General features: G+C 48.6%; 1 protein-coding gene across 4 annotated transcripts in view; it reads right to left on the bottom strand.

Moving 5' to 3' along the window:
• Nucleotides 1-24,305, bottom strand: part of dynlt2b (dynein light chain Tctex-type 2B) — a 73,203-nt gene that overhangs the window by 4,854 nt on the left and 44,044 nt on the right. For 2 of the 4 annotated variants that reach the window (XM_085989708.1, XM_085989709.1), the window contains exons 1-4: nt 14,284-14,428; nt 8,609-8,742; nt 5,344-5,413; nt 47-110 (exon numbers count right to left, since the gene is read on the bottom strand). In XM_085989708.1, the coding sequence (XP_085845834.1) occupies nt 47-110; nt 5,344-5,413; nt 8,609-8,742; nt 14,284-14,354 (339 nt within the window). In that variant the 5' untranslated portion in view covers nt 14,355-14,428. Of the gene's footprint in view, nt 1-46; nt 111-5,343; nt 5,414-8,608; nt 8,743-14,283; nt 14,432-24,305 lie in introns of those variants that run through there. The other 2 variants (XM_085989706.1, XM_085989707.1) reach the window with 2 other exon arrangements.

Here is a 24,305-nt window from a genome sequence, read left to right as displayed (position 1 = left end):
CACACACATCTGTACTACGCAGCATCAATGTACTACCCACACTTACGTTCACGTACACTTCCTGAGCAAAGTTATCCGTGTCAGCATCCCAGAAACACCGTGCAGCCATTCTAAAAGAAAATAAAGACTTGTTTTTATATAGCAACAACAACTTGCATTTATATAGCATCTTTAACATAGTAAAACGTCCCAAGACGCTTTACGGGAGTGTTATCAGACAAAGTTTGACACCGAGCCACATAAGGCGATATTAGGACAAGTGACCAAAAGCTTGGTCAAAGAGGTAGGTTTTATGGAGCGGCTTAAAGGAGGAGAGAGGTGTAGAGAGGCAGAGAAGTTTACTATGCTGAGGGCAATCTCCTCGCCGAGGTCCTCCTTGAAGAGAAAATTTAAATGAAGGGCAACTCGATCGCGGCTGTGAACCCGTTCCTTCCCACACTCCGTGTAACCATTATTCATTCTCAGCAGTTTCCCCTTTCCCTTGTCACAGCACGCTCTCTCTTTCTCTGTGTGCTCTCTCTCCACTGGGTTGCCGTAATAGGACCGTTTTCCCGACCCGATCTTAGCTAGGTTGGTGCTCTCAGGGACCACGAGCTGGGAAATCACAGGTCTGCGGACACAGATCCACCATCCGTTAGTTTGAATGGATGGACAACGAGTTGCAGCGAGCCTGGGATTTTCCGAGCAGCGCACCCTGCAATCATCGATCTCCGGCAGGACCACCCAACGGCGCACTCAGCCCCAAGGTTACTTATTTCCTCCATGAGATTCATGGGTAAAGCATAGAACGCAGCTCGTTTAATATGACAGAATTCACAGCACAGAAATAGGCCCAACTGGTCTGTGCCGGTGTTTATGCTGCACACGAGCCTCCTCCGACCCTTCATCTAACCGGATCAGCATAGCCTTCTATTCCTTTTTCCCTCATGGGTTTATCTAGCTTTCCCTTAAAGGCATCTATGTTATTCGCCTCAACCACTCCCTGTGGTAGCGAGTTCCACATTACGAAGGCTGTTTTCAAAGCATATTTGCTTTGTTGCTATATTGGGGCAGGCTTTAAACCAGAACTAAAAGTCCTTGGTGATAGCGTCCACTCCCATAAATCTCAACTGATAAATAGGCATCAAAACAACCCCGTGTGATGCAAGACAGCAATGCAGAGTAGCAACAGAATGTGAAATATGCATCGGAGAAAGAATTAATCACTGACCTTTCCCTGAAAGTATCCAACAAGAAATTGTTATTAACCAGGCGAATCGGCTACTTTTTGGAACAACATATTCTAACCGTATCAGCTGTGGCTCAGTGGGTGGCACTCTCTCGCCTCTGAGTCAGAAGGTTGTGGGTTCAAGTCCCACTCCAGGAGACTTGAGCACATAAGGCTGACACTCCTGGTGCAGTACTGAGGGAGTGCTGCACTGTCGGAGGCGCCGTCTTTTGGATGAGACGTTAAGCCGAGGCCCCATCTGCCCTCAGGTGGACGTAAAAGATCCCACGGCCACTATTCAAAGAAGAGCAGGGGAGTTCTCCCCAGTGTCCTGGGCCAATATGTATCCCTTAACCAACATCAGTAAAATAATTATCTGGTCATTATAGTTTGTTGTTTGTGGGAACTTACTGTGCACAAATTGGCTGCCGCGTTTCCTACATAAGAGCAGGAGTCGGCCATTCAATAAGATCATGGCTGATCATCGACCTCAACTCCACTTTCACGCCCGATCCCCATGTCCCTTAATTCCACTAGAGTCCAAAAATCTATCGATCTCAGCCTTGAATATACTCAAAGACTCAGCATTCACAACCCTCTGGGGCAGAGAATTCTAAAGATTCACAACCATCTGAGTGAAGAAATTCCTCCTCATCTCAGTCTTAAATGGCCGACCCCTTATCCTGAGACTATGCCCCCCTAGTTCTAAACACTCCAGCCAGTGGAAACAACCTCTCAGCATCTACCCTGTCAATCCCCTTCAGAATCGTGTATGTTTCAATGAGATCACCTCTCATTCTTCTAAACTCCAGAGAGTATCAGCCCAATTTACTCAATCTCCCATCACAGGACAGCCCTCTCATCCCAGGAACCAGTCTAGTGAACCTTCGTTGCACCGCCTCCAAGGCAAGTATATCCTACAAGTTTCCTACATTACAACAGTGACTACACTTCAAAAAGCAGTTCATTGTGAAGCACTTTGGGGCATCCTGATGTCATGAAAGGCACCGTAGAAAAGCATGTTCTTTCTTAATTGCGTAGAGAACAGGCAGGAGACTGATTCCCAGCGTTACAGGAACAAGGATAGATTGGGGAAATCCTATAAAAGGATTGATATTAGGAATTTCTTCTTCATACAAAGAGTTTTGAAAGGGTTTTTTATTATTCGTTCCTGGGATGTGGGTGTCGCTGGAAAGGCCAGCATTTATTGTCCATCCCTAATTGCCCCTTGAGAAGGTGGTGGTGAGCCGCCTTCTTGAACCGCTGCAGTCCATGTGGTGAAGGTGCTCCCACAGTGCTGTTAGGGAGGGAGTTCCAGGATTTTGACCCAGCGATGATGAAGGAACGGCCGATATAGTTCCAAGTCTGGATGGTGTGTGACTTGGAGGGGAGCTTGCAGATGGTGGTGTTCCCATGCGCCTGCTGCCCTTGTCCTTTTAGGGGGCAGAAGTCTCGGGTTTGGGAATTGCTGCCGAAGAAGCCTTGGCGAGTTGCTGCAGTGCATCTTGTAGATGGTACACACTGCAGCCACGGTGCACCGGTGGTGGAGGGAGTGAATGTTTAAGGTGGTGGATGGGGTGCCAATCAAGCTGGCTGCTTTGTCCACTTGTTTGAGAGGGCAGGGAGTGAAAGATTATTTAGAAGAGTTTAGAAGAATCAGAAGTGATTTCATTGAAACATATAAAACTCTTAAATGTCTTGACAGGGTAGATGCAGGGTGGATGTTTCCCCTGGCTGGGGAGTCTAGAACCAGGGGTCACAGTCTCAGAATAAGGAGTCGGCCATTTAAGACTGAGATGAGGAGAAACCTCTTCACTCAGAGGGTTGTGAATGTTTGGAATTCTCTACCCCAGAGGGCTGTGGAGGCTCAGTCGATATTCAAGGCCGAGATCGATAGATATTTGGATACTAAGGGAATTGAGATATATGGGAATAGGGCGGGAAAGTGGAATTGAGGTCGAAGATCAACCATGATCTTACTACTGAATGGCGGAGCAGGCTCGAAGGGCCGAATGGCTTACTCCTGCTCCTATTCCTTATGTTCTAAAGAGTAGAAGACGGTGCGACGAATCTTGATTTCAACAGTGAGGACGTAGGGAGGAGGAAAACCGTGTAGGATAGCGTGTTTGGAGCATGGTGGAGCAAGAGAGCCAAATACAGAGGAACCCAGATCATGGTAGTAATTATAAAAAGAGAGATTAACTTGAGGCTAAAAGAAACAAGAACTTGCATTTATACAGCGCCTTTCACGACCTCAGGACGTCCCAACGTGTTTTACAGCCAATGAAGGACTTAAGTGTAGTCACTGTTGTAATGTTGGAAACGCGGCAGCCAATTTGCGCACAGCAAGCTCCCACAAACAGCAATGTGAGAACGACCAGATAATCTGATTTTAGTGACGTTGGGCAAAGGATAAATATTGGCCAGGGCACCGGGGAGAACGCCCCTGCTTTTCTTCGAAATAGTGCCATGGGATGTTTTTAGTCCACCCGAGAGCGCAGACGGGGCTTCGGTTTAGCATCTCATCCGAAAGACGGCACCTCCGACAGTGCAGCACTCCCTCAGTAGTGCACTGGAGTGTCAGCCTGGATTTTTGTGCTCAAATCCCTGGAGTGGGACCTGGACCCACAACCTTCTGACTCAGATGAGAGGGTGCTACCCACTGAGGCACAGCTGACACTCTCGAGGATCAAACGATAAACTTCTTCTTGTACAATGTCCAGTAGTGCAAGGAAAATGCTAAAATGAACCTCCCAGTTATGTTGAAAATGCAGTTGAGGTTCCCTCACTCCTACTCTGTGTGTGTATGAAAGAGCGGGGAGTCGACATCTTCAAACATCAGTGACCTACTCAATCAATCGAAGAGGCTCCTAGATTGTCATAGAATCATACAGCACAGAAGGAGGCCATTCGGCCCATCGTGCCTGTGCCGGCTCTCTGAAAGAGCAATGCAATTAGTCCCACTCCCCTGCTCTTTCCCCATAGCCCGGTAAAAAAATTTCCGTTTCAAGTATTAATCGAATTCCCCTTTTGAAAGTTGCTATTGAATCTGCTTCCACCGCCCTTTCAGGCAGTGCGTTCCAGTCTATTCGGTGAACTAGGTGAATACTGGAAGCACGATTAAAATTGCAATAACTCACCCAATGCCTCAGCGATGTTATCGTTTCGAAGCTTGGTCTGTGCTGAGTTAGTGGGTTTCATCGGGTGTCCTCACAGGCTATAACTGGCCTCAGCACCAGGTTAGGAAGGAGCAATCAGCTGCTGTGCCTGCTCCTGTTCGCCCCCCAGTGGTCACTGCTGGAATGTGCGCCTGCGTGATGCTCTCCTTGCCAAATAGCCCGCCGACATCACTGTCGAGACTCACGCAAGAATAAATAACTACTAAGGCGAGGTGAAACCATATTGGAGCAAGGACAGAGCGGCGATGGGGGAAACGGGGAACACAAAGAATCACGTGAACAAATTCAGATAATCATAGAATAGTACGGCACAGGAGGCCATTCGGCCCATCAGTGAATATCTAGGAGCATCTCCTAGCTGTCAGCCGTGGCTCAGTGGGCAGCACCCTCGCCTGAGTCAGAAGGTTGAGAGTTTAAGTCCCACTCCAGAGACTTCAGCACAAAAATCTAGGCTGACTCCAGTGCAGTACTGCACTGTTGGAGGTGCCGTCTTTTGGATAAGACGTTAAACTGTGGCCCCATCTGCCCTCTCAGGTGGACGTAAAAAATCCCACGGCCACTATTTCGAAGAAGGGCAGCGGAGTTATCCCCGGTGTCCTGGGCCAATATTTATCCCTCAATCAACATCACTAAAACAGATTAACTGGTCATTTATCACATTGCTGTTCGTGAGAGCTTGCTGTGCGCAAACTGGCTGCCGCATTTCTGACATTACCACAGTGACTACACTTCAAAAAGTGCTTCATTGGCTGTAAAGCGCTTTGGGATGTCCGGTGATCGTGAAGGGCGCTATAGAAATGCGAGCCTTTCTTTCTAACTTCGATTTATTAAGTAGATCCCTGATGTTAGAAGATGTCGACTCCCCATTCTTTCACACGCAGAGTAGGAGTGAGGGAACCTCAACTACATTTTCAACATATCTGGGAGGTTAATTTTAGCTGCAAGTAGACAACTTACTTCACTCCTTCACCTCTTTGCTCTCCAATAACGACCTGTACCACCAGTTTGTATCTCTCAAACGCACACTCTGCGGAAACAGGACACAATCTCTGATGAATCATTTAAATATTGCTTTTTGAACACAAGCTTCTGAGAACAGAGTTAATATTTATCATTCTTACCAAGTCTAAATTATATAGGGCTTTGGTGAGACCACACCTGGAGTACTGTGCACAGTTTTGGTCTCCTTAACCAAGGGAGGATAGACTTGCCTTGGGAGGGAGAGCAACGAAGGTTCACTAGATTGATTCCTGGGATGAGAGGGTTGTCCTATGATGAGAGATCGAGTAGAATGGGCCTATACTCTGATGTTTAGAAGAATGAGAGGTGAAAATATAACATTGAGGGGGATTGACAGGGTAGATGCGGAGAGGTTGTTTCCCCTGGCTGGAGAGTCTAGAACCAGGGGGCACAGTCTCAGGATAAGGGGTCGGCCATTTAAGACTGAGATGAGGAGGAATTTCTTCACTCAGAGGGTTGTGAATCTTTGGAATTCTCTGCCCCAGAGGGCTGTGGATGCTGAGTCGTTGAGTATATTCAAGGCTGAGATAAATAGATTTTTTGGAATCGAGCGGGAAAGTGGAGCAGAGGTCGAAGATCAGCCATGATCTTATTGAATGGCGGAGCAGGCTCGAGGGGTCATATGGCCAACTCCTGCTCCTAATCCTTATATTCTTATGTAAATATTTATCGACTCTCCTGATGATGCAAGGGCTAACCTTTCTTTAACATTCCTCAGACAGACTGAGGCCTTTACGGAGCAGAGGAAAATAGGTGGGCGACGAGCAAGAGGACAAGCGAAAAAAAAAAGAAAGCAGGAAAAGGAATGAGGAAGGTGAAGCTGAAAGTGTGGTTGAAGTGGAGCTACTTACTAGGAGACTTCTGAAGGTGTGGCAAGGTGGAGGGATCTAGGAAAAATGCTTTAGGGGGCAGGCATGGCTTCTGGTGGTGGAGCAAAGGGAGGGAGGGAGCAGAAGGCGAGGGTCGGTTCGGGGTTGGATCAGCAGAAGGTGCAGGAATGTGGGACTGGGGCAGCTCGGGGCAGTGAAGTGGGATGAGGCCACCGAGGGACTTGAAAGCGAGGGCAAGGATTTTAAAATCAATCGGCTGGGACACGGGTAGATGGTGGCTGATGTAAAAAGACTGAGCATTTGGTTGGAGTATAAAACAAGGCTTTAATCAACTGTTTCACAACCATGAGATTCTAGTTACATCACTAGTTCCTGGTTACAGAAACATCCTGAGCAAGCTGGGCCCACGCCCGAGTATTTATACTCCTTGGACAGCGCCACCAGCTGGCTGCCCAGTGTTACTTCATGAAGAAATAACTCGGAAGTATGAGATTCATGACAGTGGCCCTCGGCAAGGGCATGGGCAACGGGAGGGGGGACATTGTGCGGGCGAGGACATGTTATTGAAGAAATCAAAACTCGAAATGATAAATAGATTCAGGGGCATGGGTGATGGTGGAGGAGAGGTGGAGGGCAGGGGTGGGTGATGTTGCAGAGGAGGACAGAACGGGCCGCGGGGACGGTAATTCAGCCAATGATGAAGCAGTAACACCTCTGGATCTTGAGGGGGGGGCTCGGGCCAGAGACATAGCAGGCGTTAGTGGGAGCTGAAAGGGATGGCTTCGACTTTGCCAGCAACAAGCAGGAAGAGATTCTGTTTTATCCAAAGGCAGTGGGTGAACGTGGTGTGTGGGGTGATTCAGAACCAACCAGATCAGGAGGTCCCGGGATTGATCTCCACCCGCGTGCGCCCCCAGTCTGGGCCGAGACAACTGATCGCAGCCCCGGGTAGCAGTAGAGAGGGACAATCAGGCCTCAATGCCTCTGCTGGAAGGCGGGATAGTCCCCAGCGAGGATGCCTCCTGTCTACCCGCTGACCGTCCAGGCTCGCACATGAAGAATGGCCACTCGCGTGAGATGCTAGAGGTCAAAGGCCACCTGTGCCCCAGCATTGAGTCAATGCCTTGAGGAGCAGGGAGTAAAAATCAGAGAACAAACTGCTTTGCAGTCCAATCCCAATTTTATAGAATCATACAGCACAAAAGGAGGGGGATTGACAGAGTAGATGCTGAGAGGCTGTTTTCCCCTGGCTGAAGAGTCTAGAACTAGGGGGCATAGTCTCAGGATAAGGGGTCGCCCAATTAACACGGAGATGAGGAGGAATTTCTTCACACAGAGGGTTGTGAATCTTTGGAATTCTCTGCCCCAAAGGACTGTGGATGCTGAATCTTTGAGTCTATTCAATGCTGAGATCGATAGATTTTTGGACTCTAGGGGAATCAAGGATATGGGGATCAGGCGGGAAAGTGGAGTTGAGGTCCAAGATCAGCCATGATCTTATTGAATGGCAGAGCAGGCTCGAGGGGCCGTATGGCCGACTCCTGCTCCTAATTCTTATGTTCTTAGTGAGACCACACCTTGAGTATTGTGGGCAGTTTTGGTCGCCTTATCTGAGGAAGGATGTTCTTGCCATGGAGGGAGTGCAGCGAAGATTCACCAGACTGAGATGGCAGGAATGATGTATGAGGAGAGATTGGGTCGATTGGGCTTATACTCGCTGGAGTTTAGAAGAATGAGAGGGGATCTCATTGAAACTTATAAAATTCTAACAGGACTAGACAGACTAGATGCAGGAAGGATGTTCCCGATGGTGGGGGAGTCCAGAACCAGGGGACACAGTCTAAGGATAAGGGGTAAGCCATTTAGGACTGAGATGAGGAGGAATTTCTTCACCCAGAGAGTGGTGAACCTGTGGAATTCTCTACCACAGAAGGCAGTAGAGGCCAATTCATTAAATTTATTCAAGAAGGAGTTAGATATATTTCATAAGGCTAAAGGGATCAAGGGATATGGGGAGAAAGCAGGGACAGGGTACTGAATTTGGATGATCAGCCATGATCTCATTGAATGGCGGAGCAGGCTCGAGGGGCCGAATGGCCTACTCCGGCTCCTATCTTCTATGTTTCTATTGAGCCCCTTCGGCCCATCGTGTCTGTGCCGGCTCTTTTGAAAGAGCTCTCCAATTAGTCCCAATCCCTCCCCACTCTTTCCCCATAGCCCTGTAAAATTTTCATTTCAAGTATATATATCCAATAGGCGTGGGTGGTGTAAGTGTTGGGGATTGTAATGCTGCAGTCCCACCTCACCCTAGCTGTGCCTCACAAAGATGCCGATACAAGTAGGATACAAGGGACACAACCAGTGTACTGTACCTTTCACTTGAGTCTTTATGGCCTCTGCAATCTTCCTAGTCATGTTGGGAACTTCCTCTGGGTCATAAAACTTGTTCGATAGCTCCTCCTTCAGCACATTACTGATCTTCCCCTTTACAATGGCTGTCTTGAACCTAGTGACAACAGTGTTGTCCATTAGTACACTGCATCCCACAGCTTTTACACTCAAGTTGCAATGTGCGCACAGCCTTATTATACCAGGGCGTTAACTGCTTTACAACTACGAAAGACTGAAGCACTCCTGGTGTATACGGAGATACACCAACAGACTTTTGGTTTGCCAGTTCCTTCCCCATCTCTCCTGAAGCTGCTGGGGTGCAGATCCACCGACAACACCTTGCCCAGGTCCCCAGACTTTAACAAAAGCAAAATACTGCGGATGCTGGAAATCTGAAACAAAGACAGAAAATGCTGGAAACACTCAGCAGGCCAGGCAGCGTCGGTAGAGAGAGAAACAGTCAACGTTTCGGGTCGGCGACCCTTCATCAGAACTGGAAGATGTTAGAGAGCTAATAGTTTTTAAGCAAGTACAGAGCCAGGGAAAAGGAGGGTGGAGGAAGAACATAAGAAATAGGAGCAGGAGTCGGCCATTCGGCCCCTCGAGCCTGCTCCACCATTCAATAAGATCGTGGCTGATCTGATCTTGGCCGCAACACCACTTTCCTGCTCTCTCCCCATAACCCTCGACTCCCCTGCTCAAATGTCTGTCAATCGCCGCCTTGAATATATTCAATGACTCCGCCTCCACAGCTCTCTGGGATAGAGAATTCCAAAGATTCACGACCCTCTGAGAAGAAATTCCTCCTCATCTCCATTTTAAATGGGCCACACCTTATCCTGAAACTATGCCCCCTAGTTCTAGATCCCCCCCATGAGGGGAAACATCCTCCCTACATCTATGGAAAGAACAACGGGAAAAAGAACCACTTGCATTTATATAAAATCAAAACACTGCAGATGCTGGAAATCTGAAATAGAAACAGAAAATGCTGGAAATACTCAGCATCCGTGGAGAGAGAAACAGTGTTAACGTTTCAGGTCGATGACCCTTCATCAGAAAGGAGCATTGCTACAGCTCCTTTCACAACCTCAGGACGTCCCAAAGCGCTTTACAGCCAATGAAGTACTTTTTGAAGTGTGGTCACTGTTGTAATGTAGGAAGGTCTGTGATAAGGTGGAAGGCAGCAATGATTGGATGACAAAAGCGATGATGGTGCAAGGCAAAAGGGGATGGTAATGGGACAAGTAAAGACATTTTGTGGGGGATCGCTTAGAGACGGTTAAGAAGGCAAATGGTATGTTGGCCTTCGTAGCGAGAGGGTTCGAGTACAGGAGCAAGGATGTCTTGCTGCAGTTGTACAGGGCCTTGGTGAGACCACACCTTGAGTATTGTGTGCAGTTTTGGTCGCCTTATCTGAGGAAGGATGTTCTTGCCATGGAGGGAGTTCAGCGAAGATTCACCAGACTGATACCTGGGATGGCAGGAATGACGTATGAGGAGAGATTGGGTCGATTGGGCTTGTACTCGCTGGAGTTTAGAAGAATGAGAGGGGATCTCATTGAAACTTATAAAATTCTAACAGGACTGGACAGACTAGATGCAGGAAGGATGTTCCCGATGGTCGGGGAGTCCAGAACCAGGGGGCACAGTCTAAGGATAAGGAGTAAGCCATTTAGGACAGAGATGAGGACGAATTTCTTCACCCAGAGAGTGGTGAACCTGTGGAATTCTCTACCACAGAAGATAGTTATGGCCAATTCATTAAATATATTCAAGAAGGAGTTAGATATATTTCTTAAGGTTAAAGGGATCAAGGGATATGGGGAGAAGGCAGGGACAGGGTACTGAGTTTGGATGATCAGCCATGATCTCATTGAATGGCGGAGCAGGCTCGAGGGGCCGAATGGCCTACTCCTGCTCCTATCTTCTGTTGTTTCTATAATCCGGGACAAAATTAATTGTCACTTGGAAAATATGGGTTAATAATTGACAACCAGCAAGGATTTGTTCAAGGCAAATCATAAACTAGTACAACGCAGGAGGCCATTCGGCCCATCGAGTCTGCGCCGGCTCTTTCGAAGAGCAATCCAGTCAGTCCCACTCCCCCGCTCTTTCCCCATATTCCTGCAATTGTTTCTCCTTCAAGTACTTATCCAATTGCCTTTCGAAGGCTACCTCATGTTTGAATAACTTGACGAAGCAACGGACTGGATTGATGAAGGCAGTGCGGTGATGTTTGTGTGAAAAAGTGTTTCCTGATTTCACGCCTGAAGTCTAATTTTAATTTTTTCAATTTCAATTTTATTTGTCGCATAACCAAATACAAGTGAAATCCAGTCAGTGAAATGCTTTTTTCTTAACGAGCCAAGCGCACCAAGCAGCAAAGGACATTTAGCTGCCTGGTACGCACGGAGCCCGCAAGGGCGGCAGCCATCTTCATCGGCGCCATCACAATAGGGTTATTGTTCCGGATTTCCCCCACCAGAGGAAATAGTTTCTCAGTATCTACCCTATCAAAATGTATCAACATCTTAAACACCTCGATCTGATCACCCTCAATCTTCTAAACTCAAGGCAATACGAGCCAAGTTTATGCCGCCTGTCCTCATAATTTAACCCTCTGAACCCCGGTTGGGGGTTGGCGCCAATGTTCCCGTTAAGCTGTGTGCCACGCGGCGGTCTGGAGGCCGCTCAGCGGCTTTCAAATGGACATTTTAAATGGGCCGCGTAGCCAAAAAGAATTAGCGGGAACATCGGTTGCCGCCGGATATATTTCCTTTGTCGTGGGGTTGGGCACGTGGCGGCGGGAAAGGACAACGCTGGGGGGGGGGGGGGGGGGGGGGGGGGATTGAAAAGACTTTTCAAATCCAAACACTGGGCCGGCTGTAATGGTGGAGTTGGGAGACGGAGGGAGGAAGACCTGGAATAGGTACAGCAGTGATTTTAAAGCTGAGGCACGGCGCAGGACAGAGGGAGCGGAGATAGTTCTGTCAGGACTGCCGGGGGGAAGGGGAGTGGGGGGCGCTTCAATGTCGATCAGACGATGGACATTGTTAACAAATTTTGATGTTCGATCAAAACAAATGGACTGAACGAAAACAGCGCTGCCAGGTTTACATAGAAACATAGAAGATAGGAGCAGGAGTAGGCCATTCGGCCCCTCGAGCCTGCTCCGCCATTCAATGAGATCATGGCTGATCATCCAAATTCAGTACCCTGTCCCTGCTTTCTCCCCATATCCCTTGATCCCTTTAGCCTTAAGAAATATATCCAACTCCTTCTTGAATATATTTAATGAATTGGCCTCTACTGCCTTCTGTGGTAGAGAATTCCACAGGTTCACCACTCTCTGGGTGAAGAAATTCCTCCTCATCTCAGTCCTAAATGGCTTACCCCTTATCCTTAGACTGTGACTCCTGGTTCTGGACTCCCCGACCATCGGGGACATCCTTCCTGCATCTAGTCTGTCCAGTCCTGTTAGAATTTTATAAGTTTCAATGAGGTCCCCTCTCATTCTTCTGGAGTGGGACTTGAACTCACGACCTTCTGACTCCGAGGCGAGAGAGTGCTACCCACTGAGCCCTGGCTGACACAGTCGTTGCCGAGTCGGGAAACTGATCCAGGAAGAGCAGTGAGGGGTATCTGAAGGGAGCAGAACCCCCAAGCGACGAAGCCTAAATTGCAAAAGAAAATAAGCAGAAAAGAGAGCAGGCCAGAGGCTGTTAGAGTCTCTTAAAAGGAAAACAAATTAATAATTTTAAAAAGCCAGGGGGGAGATGAGGAGAATTTGTTTTTACGCAGCGAGCTGTTATGCTCTGGAATGCGCTGCCTGAAAGGGCGGTGGAAGCAGATTCAACAGTAACTTTCAAAGGGAATTGGATAAATACATGAAGAAGAAAAATATGCAGGGCTATGGGGAAAGAGGAGGGGGGAGTGGAGAGTTCTTTCTAAGAGCCAGCACATACACGATGGGCCGAATAACCTCATTCTATGCTGTATGATTCTAAAAAGTTAGCTGTGGGGAAAAAACAAAAACATTTAGAAGCAGAACTTGACTAAAGAGAAAGCTAGATGGAGGCAGAGAGCAACACAGTGATCACAGCCCGCAATTACAGTGGGGCAGGAGATCGGATATTAAATATCGGAAAATTGAATGGGAAATGTGCACAGGCATGTATGATGGGAAAAGTTGACAAAAATGTGACAAAAGGAAGTAAGGTTTGTATGGACACAAAATACAGAAGATTTTAAAATATGTATTTTGCGTTTATATCAGCAAAACATTATAAATGAAGATATAAGAAAATGTGACAACAGGAAGTAAAGTTTTGCAAACAGGATCTATGTACTGTTATTACAGTCTCCCTGGGTATATGTACGATGCATAGGGTCTCTCACGGAGCAGGCACCGCGTATATTGTCCCTGAGGGTAGGTGCGCCGTGTGTGCGGCCCCTGGGGGTACGTGCGCCGCGTGTGCGGCCCCTGGGGGGTACGTGCGCCGCGTGTGCGGCCCCTGGGGGGTACGTGCGCCGCGTTTGCGGCCCCTGGGGGGTACGTGCGCCGCGTTTGCGGCCCCGGGGGGTACGTGCGCCGCGTTTGCGGCCCCGGGGGGTACGTGCGCCGCGTATGCGGCCCCTGGGGGTACGTGCGCCGCGTATGCGGCCCCTGGGGGTACGTGCGCCGCGTATGCGGCCCCTGGGGGTACGTGCGCCGCGTATGTGGCCCCTGGGGGTACGTGCGCCGCGTATGCGGCCCCTGGGGGTACGTGCGCCGCGTATGCGGCCCCTGGGGGTACGTGCGCCGCGTATGCGGCCCCTGGGGGTACGTGCGCCGCGTATGCGGCCCCTGGGGGTACGTGCGCCGCGTATGCGGCCCCTGGGGGTACGTGCGCGCGTATGCGGCCCCTGGGGGTACGTGCGCCGCGTATGCGGCCCCTGGGGGTACGTGCGCCGCGTCTGCGGCCCCTGGGGGTACGTGCGCCGCGTCTGCGGCCGCTGGGGGTACGTGCGCCGCGTATGCGGCCCCTGGGGGTACGTGCGCCGCGTATACGGCCCCTGGGGGTATGTGCGCCGTGTGTACGGCCCTTGGATGCGCCCTGTATACGGCCCCTGGGGGTATATGCGCCGTGTGTACGGCCCCTGGGGGTATATGCGCCGTGTATACGGACCCTGGAGGTATATGCGCCGTGTATACGGACCCTGGAGGTATATGCGCCGTGTATACGGACCCTGGAGGTATATGCGCCGTGTATACGGTCCCTGGGGGTTATATGCGCCGTGTATACGGTCCCTGGGGGTATATGCGCCGTGTATACGGTCCCTGGGGGTATATGCGCCGTGTATACGGTCCCTGGGGGTATATGCGCCGTGTATACGGTCCCTGGGGGTATATGCGCCGTGTATACGGTCCCTGGGGGTTATATGCGCCGTGTATACGGTCCCTGGGGGTATATGCGCCGTGTATACGGTCCCTGGGGGTATATGCGCCGTGTATACGGCCCCTGGGGGTATATGCGCCGTGTATACGGCCCCTGAGGTATATGCACCGTGTATACGGTCCCTGGGGGTATATGCAGCGTGTATACGGCCCCTGGGGGTATATGCACCGTGTATGCGGCCCCTCCCGGTGTATTCTGTCCCTCCCGGTCGGTACCTGTGCTGAAAGGCCGGTCTGATGCTGTAGGTGTTCTCCGCCATTTCCCCCAGCTTGGCAACCGGCTCCATCACCACGGCAACGCGCCGCACTTCCGCCCCGCACGGTGTCACCGAGTGCTGGGTCCGGACTGAAACGCTCCCCCGCAGATTGGTGCCGCCAATCAAACTTTGTGCCCTACCAATCCATAAATCATTTCTGTAGCGCCCTTCACGTCCCCCACACAGCGCTCTACAGTCAATGAAATAATTTTTTGAGGTGTAGTAGCTGTTGTAATGTGGGAAACGCAGTTACCGATTTATGCACAGCACGCTCCCACAAACAGCGATGTGATAATACAACAATAACAACTTGTATTTATATAGCGCCTTTAACGTAGTAAAATGGCCCAAGTCGCCACACAGAAGTATTAGAAGACAAAAAATTGGACTGGAATCCACGGTCTCTAAATTGTCAGACTGCTTGTCGGACATCCAGTTCTGGATGAGCAGAAATTTTCTTCAATTAAATATTGGGAAGACCAAAGCCATTGTTTTCGGTCCCCGCCACAAACTCCATCCCCTAGCCACTGACTCCATCCCTCTCCCTAACATCTGTCTGAACCTTGGTGTCATATTTGACCCACATATCCGCGGCATAACTAAGAACGCCTATTTCCACCTCCAGAACATCGCCTGTCTCCATCCTTCCCTCAGCTCATCCGCTGCTGAAACCCTCATCCCTGCCTTTACATAGAAACATAGAAACTAGGAGCAGGAGTAGGCCATTCGGCCCTTCGAGCCTGCTCCGCCATTCAACGAGATCATGGCTGATCATCCAAACCCTAGCACCCGGTCCCTACACCGACAGCCATCCCACCCAAGCCACCCCACGTATTTAATCCCCCCTAACACTAAGGGCCAATTTTTATCATGGCCAATCAACCTAACCCGCACATCTTTGGACTGTGGGAGGAAACCGGAGCAAACCCACGCAAACACGGGGAGAATGTGCAAACTCCACACAGACAGTCACCCGAGGCCGGATTTGAACCCAGGTCCCTGGCGCTGTGAGGCAACAGTGCTAACCACTATGCCACCGTGCTGCCCTAGACTTGAACATTCCAACGCACTCCTGGCTGACCTCCCACATTCTACCCTATGTAAACCTGAGGTCATCCGTGTCCTAACTCGCACCAAGTCCCGTTCGTCCATCACCCCCTGTGCTCCCTGACCTACCTTGGCTCCCAGTTAAGCAACGCCTCGATTTCAAAATTCTCATCCTTGTTTTCAAACCTCTCCATGGCCTCGCCCCTTCCTATCTCTGAAATCTCCTTCAGCCGCACAACCCCCCGAGATATCTACGCTCCTCTAATTCTGCCCTCTTGAGCATCCCTGATTATAATCGCTCAACCATTGGCGGCCGTGCCTTCTGTTGCCTGGGCCCTAAGCTCTGGCATTCCCTCCCTAAACCTCTCCGCCTCGCTACCTCTCTCTCCTCCTTTAAGATGCTCCTTAAAACCTACCTGTTTGACCAAGCTTTTGGTCACCTGCCCTAATTTCTCCTTAAGTGACTCGGTGTCAAATTTTTTGGTCTTTTAATGCTCCTGTGAAGCGCCTCGGGACGCTTTATTACGTTAAAGGCACGATATAAATGCAAGTTGTTGTTGTAATCTGTTTTAGTGATGTTCATTGAGGGATAAATATTGGCTCCAAGACACCGGGGAGAACTCCCCCGCTCTTCTTTGAAATAGTTGTGGGGGTTGTGGGTGCAAATCCCACTCCAGAGACTGGAGCACAAAAATCCAGGCTGACACTCCCAGTGCAGTGCTGAGGGAGTGCTGCACTGTCAGAGGTGCCGTCTTTCAGAAGAGATATTAAACTGAGGCCCTGTGTGCCATCTCAGGTGGACGTAAAAGATCCTATGGCACTATTTCGAAGAAGAGCTGAGGAGTTATCCCTGGTGTCCAGGGCCAATATTTATCCCTCAATCAACATCACTAAAAAACAGATTATCTGGTCATTATCACATTGCTGTTTGTGGGAGCTTGCTGTGTGCAAACTGACTGCTGCGATTCCTACATTACACTTCAAAAGTACTTCAATGGCTATAAAGCACTTAGGGATGTCCTGAGGTCATGAAAGGCGCTGTATAAATGCAAGTCTTTCTTTAAATCATAAAATTGTTTCGTCAAGACTTCTTGTTTGCTAATCTTTTTTATTGCTCTTCTGTACCATATATTGTACTGACTATAAAACCAAATTTCACTTTGGCAGTTTTGTGGTTGTGTTCTGAAGATTAGCAGAGAATATATACAGGGTTACTTCTTATTATCACAAAGTTGCAATAGAACTTGTACAAATGTAAAAGAAGTGAGATGTCAGGGTGAGTGTTGCAGTCTAGAAGTTCTAATTGAAACTTATAAAATTCTAACAGGACTAGACAGACTAGATGCAGGAAGGATGTTCCCGATGGCGGGGGAGTCCAGAACCAGGGGTCACAGTCTAAGGATAAGGGGTAGGCCATTTAGGACAGAGATGAGGAGGAATTTCTTCACCCAGAGAGTGGTGAACCTGTGGAATTCTCTACCACAGAAGGCAGTTGAGGCCAATTCATTAAATATATTCAAGAAGGAGTTGGATATATTTCTTAAGGCTAAAGGGATCAAGGGATATGGGGAGAAAGCAGGGACAGGGTACTGAATTTGGATGATCAGCCATGATCGCATTGAATGGCGGAGCAGGCTCGAGGGGCCGAATGGCCTACTCCTGCTCCTATCTTTTATGTTTCTATGTCATTGTTGTCCCCGAGCTGCGGAATGCCCTGACCTGCCCGCTTTGTTCATGTTGAGTTTTGGTAAATGGCTGGGCTGCTGAACAACACGACAGCAGGAGGGGATTTCTCCAGAGCTCGGAGAGATGCACCTCTACCTCCTAACTGCAAACATCTCTTCTCTCAGCCAACCAGAAAAATGGGCAATAAAAACAAAAAATGCTGGAAATACTCAGCAGGTCAGGCAGCATCTGCGGAGAGAGAAACAGAGTTAAAACGTTTCAGTTCGATGGCCTTCCAGTTCTGACCAAAGGTCATCGAGCTGAAACGTTAACTCTGTTTCTCTCTCCACAGATGCTGCCTGACCTGCTGAGTGTTCCCAGCATTTTCTGTTTATATTTCAGACTTCCAGCATCCGCAGTATTTTGCTTCCGAAAAATGGGCAATTGTGTCCGGGAAGACCACTCGACAGTGTCACTAAAACCTGGCGGTCGGGGAATGGGAAGTGGAGAGCAAGACAGCAACAGTTGGGTTGCGCACCTAAAGTAGATGGTCTCATGTATTACTGCGGGAACAGAGGACACAGTTTGCGCCGTTATGTGGGAATCGACATTGTGCATTGATGCAGCTGGTTCTTGAGTGCATGCATGTTGGTCAACATGGGAACAGGAGGAGGCCATTCAACCCTTCGAGCTCGCACCGTCATTCTATCAGCTTATAGCTGATCTGTACTTCAACTCCATTTACCTTAGCTCGATACCCTGACCTAACAAAAATCTATCAATCTCAATCTTGACATTTTCAATTGACCCCCCCCAGCATCCGCTTGGGGAGCGAGTGTGAAATAAAATGCTTTCTGTCTTCACTCCTAACTGGTCTAACTAGTGGTGGTGTTTTACGTTCTATTTGCACCTGCTGCCACTGAAGGGAGTTTAAAGGGTAATGTAGTGTATGTACCTTTAAGGGGAGAACTACTTTTACAGCTCCTGTATACTGTATAGTACCGGCAGTGACCACACCTGTATATAAACCATGAGTAGGGATCTGTACTGTTAGTTTTAGAGTAACCCTCATCCAGTAAACACCTGTTGATTGTTCCTCTGCAGTCTCTGTCTATTTATTGAAGGACACCATACATCAAGATTCACGGATTTAACAGGTAATATTTAAAGTAGTCTGCTCATAACTTTCCCACACGCACTGGCAGAGTGCCAGCTATGTCAATGGCACAGAACTGCGCAAATGGTACCCTTAGATGTCAGTTTAAGCACCTCACACCATAAGAACATAAGGAATAGGAGCAGGAGTCGGCCATATGGCCCTTCGAGCCTGCCCCGCCATTCAGTAAGATCATGGCTGATTTTCTACCTCATCTCCACTTTCCTGTACTATCCTCATATTACTTGATTCCCTTAATATTCAAAAATCTATCGATCTCTGTCTTGAATATACTCAATGACTGAGCCTCCACAGCCCCCTGGGGTAGAGAATTCCAAAGATTCACCACCCTCGGAGTGAAGAAATTTCTCATCTCAGTCCTAAATGACCATCCTGTTATTCTGAGACTGTGACCCCTGGTTCTCGACTCCCCAGCCAGGGGAAACATCCTCCCTGCATCTACCCTGTCAAGCTCTGTAAGAATTTTGTATGTTTCAATGAGATCACCTCTCATTCTTCTAAACTCTAGAGAATAGAGGCCTAGTCTACTCAATCTCTCCTCATAGGACGATCCCCCCATCCCAGGAACCAGTCTGGTGAACCTTCGTTGCACATTCTTCCACATTCTCCAAACCCCCTGTGTGCAAGAGGGATTGCCCGTTCCTCTAGGCAATCTCTCTCTCTCACACTCAGGGGGTTTAGAGAGTGTGGAAGAGTTCCACAGCCATGCACAAAGGCAGGTGCGCCTGCTCCTGAGGGGGTGCTCTGAAGATCCCACGCAGCGCTCTGAAGATCCCACGCAGCGCTCTGAAGGTCCCGCGCAGCGCTCTGAAGATCCCACGCAGCACTCTGAAGATCCCATGCAGCGCTCTGAAGGTCCCGCGCAGCGCTCTGAAGATCCCACGCAGTGCTCTGAAGATCCCACGCAGTGCTCTGAAGGTCCCGCGCAGCGCTCTGGATGTCCCGCGCAGCACTCTGAAGGTCCCGCGCAGCACTCTGAAGGTCCCGCGCAGCGCTCTGAAGATCCCGCACAGCGCTCTGAAGATCCCGCGCAGCGCTCTGAAGATCCCACGCAGCGCTCTGAAGATCCCATGCAGCGCTCTGAAGATCCCACGCAGCTGGCTCACCGGCTTTTAAATGGAAAAAAATACGCATGCACAGAATTTTGAATGGGCGATGTAGCCCGTTAAGAGTGGCTGAGCGGCCCAAAATAAATTAGAGGGAACATTGCTCACCACCACCTCTCTCAACCCCTCCACTATCTCTAAACTGTCAGACTGCTGTCCGACATCCAGTACTGGATGAGCAGAAATTTCCTCCAATAAACTGTTGGGAAGACTGAAGCCATTGTCTTTGGTCCCCACCACAAACTCCGTTCCCTGGACAACGACTCCATCCCTCTCCCTGGCAACTGTCCGAGGCTGAACCAAACTGTTCGCAACCTTGGTGTTATAAGAAACCATAAGAACATAAGAAATAGGAGCAGGAGTCGGCCATTCGGCCCCTCGAGCCTGCTCCACCATTCAATAAGATCATGGCTGATCTTCTACCTCATCTTCACTTTCCTGCACTATCCCCATAGCCCTTGATTCGCTTCATATCCAAAAATCTATCGATCTCTATCTTGAATATACTCAACGACTGAGCCTCCACAGCCCTCTGGGGTAGAGAATTCCAAAGATTCACCACCCACTGAGTGAAGACATTTCTCATCATCTGCATTTGTTTAATTTCTCTGCCATTTCCTTATTCCCCATTATAATTTCTCCTGTCTCAGCCTGTAAGGGACCCACATTTACTTTCGCTTATCTTTTCCTTTTTACATACCTATAGAAGCTTTTAAAGTCTGTTTTTATGTCTCTCGCTAGTTTACTCTCATATTCTATTTTCCCTTTCTTTATCAATTTCTTGGTCCTCCTTTGCTGAATTCTAAAATATTCAGGCTTATTACTCTTTTTGGCAACATTATAACCGTTGCTTAACCGGGAGCCAATGTAGGTCAGCGAACACAGGGGTGATGGGTGAACGGGACTTGGTGCGAGTTCGGACATGGGCAGCCGAGTTTTGGATGACCTCAAGTTTACGGAGGGTAGAATGTGGGAGGCCGGCCAGCAGTGCGTTGGAATAGTCAAGTCTAGAGGTAACAAAGGCATGGATGGAGGTTTCAGCAGGACCTCAGGACGTCCCAAAGCGTTTTACTGCCAATGAAGTACTTTTTGGAGTGTAGTCACTGTTGTAATGTAGGAAACACGGCAGCCAATTTGCGCACAGCAAACTCCCACAAACAGCATTGCGATAATGACTGGATAATCTGTTTTTTTTTAGTGATGTTGGTTGAGGGATAAATATTGACGAGGACACCAGGGATATCTCCAATGTTTTTTGTCAAAGTAGTGCCATGGGATCTTTTACGTCCACCTGAGAGAGCAGGCAGGGTCGCGGTTTAACGTCTCATCCGAAAGATGGCACATCTGACAGTGCAGCACTCCCTCAGTACTAGTTCTGGGAGTGTCAGCCTGGATTATGTGCTTAAGTCTCGTGGAGTGGAACTTGAATTCACCGAGCTGCCTGACTCAGAGGTGAGGGTGCTACCCACTGAACCACAGCTGAGACTGACAGCTTGCTGAGTAAAAAAAAGTTCTCCTCATTTCCGCCTGGGATTTTTTTTTGCCAATTATCTTAAAACTGTGTCCTCAGGATTTCCCAGCGTACAAGTATTGTCCACTTTTAGCTTGCCCACAGTGTCTGCAGTGTGTCCATTATCATTCGATCCCTTGGGGGAAGAATTGGGTCGTGCTTTTGGTCACCTGCCCTAATTTATCCTTATGTGGATCGGTGTCCAATTTTTAGTCTTAAAATACTCCTGTGCAGCGCCTTGGGACGTTTTACTATGTTAAAGGCACTATATAAATGCAAGTTGTTGTTGTTGTTGTCTGAAAAACAACCGTTCACCACTTCTCTCTGCTTTCTGTCTCTTAACCAATTTCGTATCCATGCTGCCACTGCCCCATTAATCCCATGGGCTTCAATTATTCTAACAAGTCTAGCAAAGAATATAACTCAAATAACATTTGCAATAAAACAAAATCACATTATTGGGCGTGTTCAAGGTAGACAATTCCGCAGACCCAATACGTTTAGTAAACCAGTAAGGAAGTTGTATAATTCTTGCACAATTCGCTGCTGATTGCAACACAGGTCTGAGCATGAGGATGGGACATTGCTTATTGTTAGTCTTTGTCTTTCTTATCTCTAGGTTACCACACAGGTGCAAGTGAACAAAGTCTAAGGTTTCCCAATTGATGCTTGCCAGGAAGCTGTGTCAGCAAAGCAGCTTCTGATAGTTTCTTCACTCACTTCCTCATCTCGGTTTGTACTTGTAAGCCACGGACCAGGCACCTAGAGGTGGTTTGCCAATCAGCCAGACTTTTTTTTTTATATTCATTGATGGGATGTGGGCGTCGCTGGCTAGGCCTGCATTTAGTGCCCATCCCTAATTGCCCTTGAGAAGATGGTGGTGAGCCGTTTTCTTGAACCGCTGCAGTCCATATGGTGTAGGTACACCCACAATGCTGTTAGGAAGGGAGTTCCAGGATTTTGGCCCAGCGACAGTGAAGGAACGGCGATACAGGTCCAAGTCAGGATGGTGTGTGGCTTGGAGGGGAACTTGTAGGTGGTGATGTTCCCATGCGTCTGCTGCCCATGTCCTTCTAAGTGGTAGAGGTCGCGGGTTTGGAAGGTGCTGTTGAAGGAGCTTTGGCGAGTTGCTGCAGTGCATCTTGTAGATGGTACACACTGCAGCTACAGTGCGCCGGTGGTGGAGGGAGTGAATGTTGAAGGTGGTGGATGGAGTGCCAATCAAGCGGGCTGCTTTATCCTGAATGGTGTCGAGCTTCTTGAGTGTTGTTGGAGCTGCACTCATCCAGGCAAGTGGAGAGTATTCCATCACACTCCTGACTTGTGCCTTGTAGATGGTGGAAAGGCTTTGGGGAGTCAGGAGGTGAGACACTCGCCGCAGAATTCCCAGCCTCTGGCCTGCTCTTGTAGCCACAGTATTTATATGGCTGGTCCAGTTCAGTTTCTGATCAATGGTAACCCCCAGGATGTTGATAGTGGGGGATTCAGCGATGGTAATGCCATTGAATGTCAAGGGGAGATGGTTAGAGTCTCGTTTGTTGGAGATGGTCATTGCCTGGCACGTGTGTGGTGCGAATGTTACTTGCCACTTATCAGCCCAAGTCTGAATGTTGTCCAGGTCTTGCTGCATATGGACACTGACTGCGTCAGTATCTGACGAGTCTCGAATCAGACTAAACACTGATAAGAAGAAGAGAAAACAAGAGAAAACAAATGCAGGTACAGCAAGCAATTAGGAAGGCAAATGGTATGTTGGCTTTTATTGCAAAGGGTTTGGAGTATAAGAGTAAGAAAGTCTTAATATATAGGGCTTTGGTGAGACCACATCTGGAGTACTGTGTACAGTTTTGGTCTCCTTGCCTAAGGAAGGATATCAATCCTTTTATAGGATTTCCCCAATCTATCCTCGCTCCTGTAACGCTGGGAATCAGTCTCCTGCCTGTTCTCTACACAATTAAGAAAGAACATGCTTTTCTATAGTGCCTTTCATGACATCAGGATGCCCCAAAGCGCTTCACAATGAACTGCTTTTTGAAGTGTAGTCACTGTTGTAATGTAGGAAACTTGTAGGATATACTTGCCTTGGAGGCGGTGCAACGAAGGTTCACTAGACTGATTCCTGGGATGAGAGGGCTGCCCTATTGTGTAGAATGGGCCGATACTCTCTGGAGTTTAGTAGAATGAGAGGTGGTCTCATTGAAACGTATAAAATTCTTAGTGGGCTTGACAGGGTAGACGCTGAGAGGTTGTTTCCCCTGGCTGGAGAGTCTAGAACCAGGGGTCACAGTCTCAGAATAAGGGGTCGGCCATTTAGGACTGAGATGAGGAGAAATTTCTTCGCTCAGAGGGTGGTGAATCTTTGGAATTCTCTACCCCAGAGGGCTGTGGAGGCTCAGTCATTGAGTACATTTAAGACAGAGTTCGATAGATTCTGGGGCACGAATGAAATCAAGGGATATGGGGATCGTGGAGAAAGTGGAGCTGAACGACCCACTGAGCTATGGCTGACACGGCAGCGGGGGGAGGGGGGAGGTGGTAAGGGAGTCACCCATAATCAATGTGAATTGTTTCTTTGTTGTCATGGTAGTATTTACAAACATGCATTAAATGTGTTGAAATAATGTTAACAGTATATTATTTAAACACTTTTTATAGTACAACTGCAATAACATTTCCTCTCAAATTATTCAGATGCTCATTACACATTCAAATTATAGATAACAGGACTGCATCCTTTAAAAAGGCTGAGAACAAAGGCGATTTATTGGTGACTAAATAACCTTTGTAACAAAGTTAGAATTTCCTCTTCTCCCTTCTGCCTTGTAAAACAGATGCCAAGAATGTACTGCATAGATTGAAGGACAGGATGTAAGGGGGGAAAAATTCGATTGATTTGTGCCTCCCGCGAAATTCAGCGGGAGGTTAGTGGAGGCGGTAACTGTTAGTGCCCTGCGGCGCTGCGCCGCCGGACGCTACCGGTGAATTTCACGTGCAGGGGCACTAACTTTTTCGGGGTGCTACTTTTAGCGTGGATACGAAATTGGTTAAGAGACAGAAAGCAGAGAGAAGTGGTGAACGGTTGTTTTTCAGACAACAACAACAACAACTTGCATTTATATAGTGCCTTTAACGTAGTAAAACGTCCCAAGGCGCTGCACAGGAGTATTTTAAGACTAAAAATTGGACACCGATCCACATAAGGATAAATTAGGGCAGGTGACCAAAAGCTTGGTCAAAGAGGTAGGTTTGAAGGAGCGTCTTAAAGGAGGAAAGAGAGGTAGCGAGGCGGAGAGGTTTAGGGAGGGAATTCCGGAGCTTAGGGCCCAGGCAGCTGAAGGCACGGCCACCAATGGTGGAGCGATTATAATCAGGACTGAGACTGTAGCAAAGTATACAGTGATGTCCCCCAGGGGTCGGTATGTGGACCTTTTTGATATATGTATTAGTGACCAGGACTTGGGTACAAAGGACATCAT

Source organism: Somniosus microcephalus, chromosome 6 (assembly GCF_052327205.1).
Source record: "Somniosus microcephalus isolate GS21.2 chromosome 6, FLI_Smic_1.0, whole genome shotgun sequence".
NCBI lineage: Eukaryota > Metazoa > Chordata > Chondrichthyes > Squaliformes > Somniosidae > Somniosus > Somniosus microcephalus.
Note: the sequence above shows the minus strand (reverse complement) of the source record. Positions and strands in the feature narration are given on the sequence as shown.